A 6,000-nucleotide genomic window follows, 5' to 3' on the forward strand; every position below is an offset into this window, starting at 1 on the left:
ACAGTCGGCCGCACCATGAACTATAACTGCAACTATGGATGGTTTTTGCCTTTGGAACTAAGGTATGACTGAGGAAAATTGGGATGTTGATCTTTGTCATATGGTTCTAGCTGTTCTTGACCACATGATCGGTCAATTGGATATTGAGATGATGCTATTTGTGGAGTTGGTCTCCTTTGGAATGGCATGGTTTGGTTGAGACCTGAGCTAACACTTCGAGACTCTATGGAGGGCATAAGTCTTGCGAGCAGTCCTAGAGTTGGTTTGGTTCATGGATATATGGATTGAACTCTATCTATCTGTGCATGTATTTATACACTTTTTGAGGTATTATGGTATTCTAGTGCCATTGGATCGTGGTACCCATTGAGAATACATGGGTAATACTCTGGATGTGTCAGGATGAGATGCATGTATATTGGTATGATACATCAAGTACTTTACTATGTTCATGGTGTATCACTAGGTGTGACTCTTGCGGGATGGCCATGTGTAGAGTGGGTAAAGCATCAAGAGGAACATATATGGAAAGTACTTAGTGGATGTACTGTTTGGATGCAATGAGTGCTTTCATATGCTCATGTTGTACCTCCAGTCGTGGATATCCATGGGTGTAAGGCTTGCAAGCAACCCTGAGACTGTTATTTTGGAGTAGGTAGAGCATCATGAGGAGCATATTGTTTGCGAATGCATGTGTCATGCATATGTTTGTCATATGTAGAATGATGCATAGTTTTGTTTTTGGCTAACACAGGTTACGTGTTTCCACTTGGTTTTAGACTTTTGCTGCAAGTTCTGAAGGAACAAGCAAGAGTTGCTTGTCGCTTCGATGTGACAGGGTGGCCTTATTGTCCAGGATGATTGTTTCATCACCCAGATGCACTGGAGGGGCATTGCTTTTGTCATATGGGGACTCTTTCCTCATTGGATGCTTATTGTGTTATTGAGTGCAATCGAGGACGCTTGCTATTTTTCAAGAGAGGGGTATGTTACGACCCTCTGGACAACAAGCAGGTGGGCACTGGCAGGGGATGGACAGTGTGAAAGGCATCAGTTTGGATTTGAAAAGGTCTCCCATGTATGTGGCCAGCCCACGTGTGAAGAGGACAAAAGGTTTTAAAGAAAGGAACAAAAGGATTTTTAAGTTTATAAGGTTTTTAAAACCTTTGATGACTTTAAAAATATTATTTTTGAAGTATACGTTTTCGTTATGTTGCTTTTGGCGTTTTTGAGAAAAGCGAATCGCCTCTTTATAAAGCGAAGGGTGGCGGACCTAAAGGAGCAACAGGTCGTCGCGTGGAGTTGTGGCGCATGGCGTACAGCGCATCCTCCTGGGCGATCACGCTGGCATGTGGCACAAGGTTGCAGACTTGTTAGTTGGGCTGCACGTGTGGTTCAGGCGGGCTGCAAGCAGCCAGGCGGCTGCACGTGTGGAAGACCAGGCAGCTGCTGCGTATGGGCTACAGCCAGCAAAAGGGGCACTACTGCTGCGTATGGACTACAGCGAGAAAAGGAGCGCTGCTGCTTCAACCAAGCCGGAGACTCTCGGCGACCAGGCGGGCAGCAACGAGCAGCCAGGCAGGCGTCAAGCAGTTGTAGCCAGTCAGGCAGATTGCAGGCGAAACAAGGGGGGAGGCGCTGCTAGACAGAGACAACTGACCACTGTATAACCTCTCTTTTTCATCATAAGAGCCCGGTGTGTTCTTTTTTGTGTACCATGGTAAGTACGAGAGACTTTGAACAGATGCACGGGACAATGTTCATGGAGAGATGGTGTGATTTCTCTTCGTGTCGAACTTCTATCAGGGATTTGCTTTCAGGTTCTCTATTTTCTTTCACTTGGTGCTATGGAAAACAACCCTGGTTTTTTTTGGCACCGTGATTGGATGGTGCATAGGTGGGTTTATCTGTCATGGAAACAGGACATTGGTTTTCGAGAGAAAACAGGACTTTGGTATGGAGGAAACACGCCTATGGTTATGGGATACAGGTCTATGGTTTATCGGATACAGGTCTTTGGTTTCATATGGAAAGCATGTCTCTGGATTCATGTGAGCAGGTTCTAGTTTTCTCGAGGTTACATGCAAGTTGTGACTATAGGGAAGGACATATGGTATTTGGGAAAGGGTTTGAGAGATCCATGGTCCTATTCTCCCCCTGTTTGTTTCCTTTTCCAGATCCCCATGGGTGATGAAGTGTTTTGTGTACGAGTGTTTGTTTCACCGCCCGTCAGATTTCTAAAGGCCGGTTTCATAAAGGGCTAGGAGACAAGATGGAATAGATGTATGGATCTTCATCAGATTTGGAGTGGATTGGATACAGGGTTTTCGGTGAAAAGGTTACCAGGAAGGGAAGGATGACAGGTTTGGGACTCTAGGAATAGACAATGGGATGATGATAGTCATCCAAGAACAGAAGTTGGAATCCCATCATCAAGTTTAGCATAGGGGAATGTCATGTGCATGCACATGTACATGTTAATCCCAGGACTAATCCTTGAAAGGCAACAAGATAAAGAACCAAATTAGAACTAGTTTTGAACCTGACTTAGGAGTTGGTGCAGCTTGTATGAGCAAGAACACCCTGTGGAGGAGTCTGGAGGCTGTTGGCCAATGCATGGAAGAGATACTTCTATCGGCTGCAACATATAAGGATTTACTGTCCATGGACCTGGCCAAGAGCAGGTTGGCCAGTCCATGAGGTGGTCCAAGGCCCATATAAGGCACCAATAGCTCATTGGGTAGATCATTCAACCTCCCATGGGCTTGGTCACTAGACTTAGGCTTAGATTAGGACTCTAGAGTCAAGAACACCTTTTGATGGGGCAACCATGCTAGCCAAGACTTGTACACCTTTTTGTACCATAGAATATCTTGCTTTTAGTCCTGCAAACTCTGGCCAATGGATGCCTTCAAATGACCCTTGACCTACCTTTCAATAAGAATCTGATGGAAAGTCATATGCTGGTTGGTCAGCCCTTTTCCAACCCAAAAATATCATCCAAAAGGTTATTAACATGATCATATTGTGTCCAACTTGTGTCCCATCCATTGGTGCACATCCTCGGCATCTCCAACCCCCTATTGGACTGTCAAACCTGGCCAAATCAGACCATACTCACCCTCAGATCTTGCCTGAAAGGCAACTGCAAGTGGGAAGCATGTCTGAATCACATGAGATTAAGGTGTGCACGTGACACCTTGAGCATGTGAAAACACAACATTCAGACAGGGTGATTACAACAAAAAAAATCATTTAGGACAATGGTTAAGACAATGCCTGCTTGAAGGCTAAATGCCTTAGGTCAGGAAGGGCAATGCTGTTCGCCTCCCTCTATTGTATCAAGGCTACTACCAAGATGTGGCTCCTTGTTACGCTAGAGAATTTGTCAACAATGGGATGCAGTCAAGTGCCCGTGACTTCCTCTCCCTAGCACAAAATCCCCTTGGCCCTGAACAGATCGGGACTAGCTAAATTCCCAAAGGTCAATACTTTCTACTATTGCACTTGTTTGGCCCACTATTGTAACTAGACTGATCTCCTTGTTCTGGCCATGGAGCTTTTCCTTTGGTCCCTAAAAAAGCCAATATGGCATGTACATGTTACGGCTAGGCCGACCAGCTTTCATGGACCAACATTCTGACAAGAAGAAAACTAATCCAAGAAATATAACACTGGATCACAATCGGTTCTTGCAAGATTGACTGGAGTTGAAAGTTCAAACAAAAGCTCATGGAACCTAAAATCTTGAATGCCAAGCTTACCAGGTAAGACAAAAGGTACTCCAATACGACCAACTCCAGAGCAGGTTGATGCCTGTCTTGCTGCCACATGAGACGGCCTGGCCACATGAGAGAGTCTGTGGAAAACAAAGCCCAGGCCTCAGATTGGATCGTTGAGAGATCTATGGGTAACTACATGCGTTTACTGTATACGATTTATCCAGAATTGAAAAACCCGCCCCAACAACACACACACACGCACACAGATAGAGAGATACCGTCCAGATGTCCGCTGGAACGAGAACGATGATCGAGAGAGAACAAAACCAGGCGTAGCCAACGGCCGTGAGAACGTAGCGCGATACATCCGGCCCGGCAAAGTACCTCAGAGTGGCCACCACGATGCTCAGAGTGAATGGCATGCCGATCGCGTAGAACATCCACATGGTTGCGGGGGGGCGGGGGGGGGGGGGGGGGGGGGGGGGGGTAGAGGGAAGGCGACCACTTCTCCTTGTAATTGAGCGGTGTGAAGGACAATAAACAGAGGACTTACAGGACCCCGAGAGAGCGAGAGCAGGGAGAGCCAGGCAGCGAAAATGGTGGACCTCGGGTATAGGCCCTGCCCGACACAGTCGCAAGGCATTTCATTTTATTTTTAAGGGTATTCTTATTAAACAAGAATACTAATCTAGTGTAGTGTGCTTGGGTAGTGGTTTGTTTTGTAAGACAAAAATTGAAGAAGCTAAGTCAATTAACATATAGACAGTGCAAAAGACCACTACAACAGCACGTAGATTGTCATGTGACAATAATATGAAAAAACATTATGTATCTTATTTTCAGTGATTCAATGTGATACCAACTCTCAAAGTTAAAAACCCCAAAAGAAAAATTGACACGAAAGAGAGAAGGAAGACGCGGGGTTGTTGGGAGGGTTTCGGAGTTTCAAAACATCACAAAAAGGCATAAAATCCCCCTCTTACACGAGAAAATGTTTCTTATATTGTATAGCTAGATCTATCTCATGGGCTCACCCATGAGGAGGAGGATCCATCTGACAGAACCACAAAAAAAACATGTTAAAACAATCCAAAGCCTAACTTTAATGCTTGACTCTTGAACTAATGCCATGTATATGTTTGTTGTCTTTTTATTTGTTGATTTCCCTACTAAATTTCATTTTCTCTATTGTTTCATTGCCCTCTCAACTCACTAAAATCATATAGCGTACAGCTTGATAGCATACCACTTCACACTCCTTGCATCACACACACCAAATAGATGTAAGCCTTTAAACAACAATATAAAAAAGAATCAACTTATAAACTTTAACGATGTGATGTTTTTTAATATAGTTGATGTGCAAGGAACATGGAAATTCTATAGGACAATGATGTGTCAACATGTAGATGCATAGCGTACATGCAAAGACCAAACTAGGAAACAACAATATGCATAAGTAGTAATTGCTTTGTAAAGTATAAGGGAATCTAGCAAAGGTGCATGATCCATCCCTTGAGATGTGTTGCCAAGATGTTCTACTCGTAATTTTCCTTTTAAGGGCATGTAATCTCTATAGGTAAGTTATTCAAGGGCGTGTAATCTCTATAGGTAAGTTATTAAAGAGCTTGCAATCCTTAAAGGTAAGTTATTCATACATGTTCTTCTATGTGCTAGATAAATTGCATGGTCCCAAATAGACTATTAATGCTTCACATCATTACATATCTTAAATCTCGTGAAATAAATCTATATATTCTTTTAACTCAGGCTTGTAAAACTCCAAGTTTCTTTGAATGCCCGAGTTATTGACTGAACTACTAAAATATCGTGTCGTTCTCAAAAGGCTCGGTGAGGATGTTCCAGCTATGCACTTGTCAAACTCCTGTTTCTTATGCCCAGCTGTCTCAAAGGTATAACTTGAGAGGAAAAGCAAACAACTCTCTCTCTCTCTCTCTCTCTCTCTCTCTCTCTCTCTCTCTCTCTCTCTCTCTCTCTCTCTCGGCAGATACATTAAGCAAGATGTTAACCACTCCATAGGTTAACATGGTTTCACTTTTGTGATCTACTGTAAGGTGCTCTCAACTAGCACTTATACTTTGTAAGACGGCACTGAAACATTAAAAAGAAGCCTTACTTTGAGCTTAATGTTAAATAAGGAAAGTCTAAGGACTTCGTGTATATATTTGCTTAAGACTAGTAATAGAAATTGACCATTTTTAAGTTTGGTTGGCCTAGTGTGAAAACTAGTCAGTTATATATAATTCATTTTTGACAC

General features: G+C 43.4%; 1 protein-coding gene across 1 annotated transcript in view; it reads right to left on the reverse strand.

Moving 5' to 3' along the window:
• The window catches only part of LOC147624889 (LMBR1-like membrane protein), a 57,860-nt gene extending 53,496 nt beyond the window's left edge, over positions 1–4,364 (reverse strand). Inside the window, exons 1-2 of the mRNA XM_086818130.1 lie at positions 4,001–4,364; positions 3,765–3,859 (exon numbers count right to left, since the gene is read on the reverse strand). Of these exons, the coding sequence (XP_086674256.1) occupies positions 3,765–3,859; positions 4,001–4,168 (263 nt within the window). The 5' untranslated portion in view covers positions 4,169–4,364. The remainder of the gene's footprint in view (positions 1–3,764; positions 3,860–4,000) is intronic.
• Positions 4,365–6,000: the final 1,636 nt, after the last annotated feature.

The sequence above is a fragment of the Cibotium barometz genome, chromosome 24 (assembly GCF_041138505.1).
Source record: "Cibotium barometz isolate CiBa-2024 chromosome 24, ASM4113850v1, whole genome shotgun sequence".
NCBI lineage: Eukaryota > Viridiplantae > Streptophyta > Polypodiopsida > Cyatheales > Cibotiaceae > Cibotium > Cibotium barometz.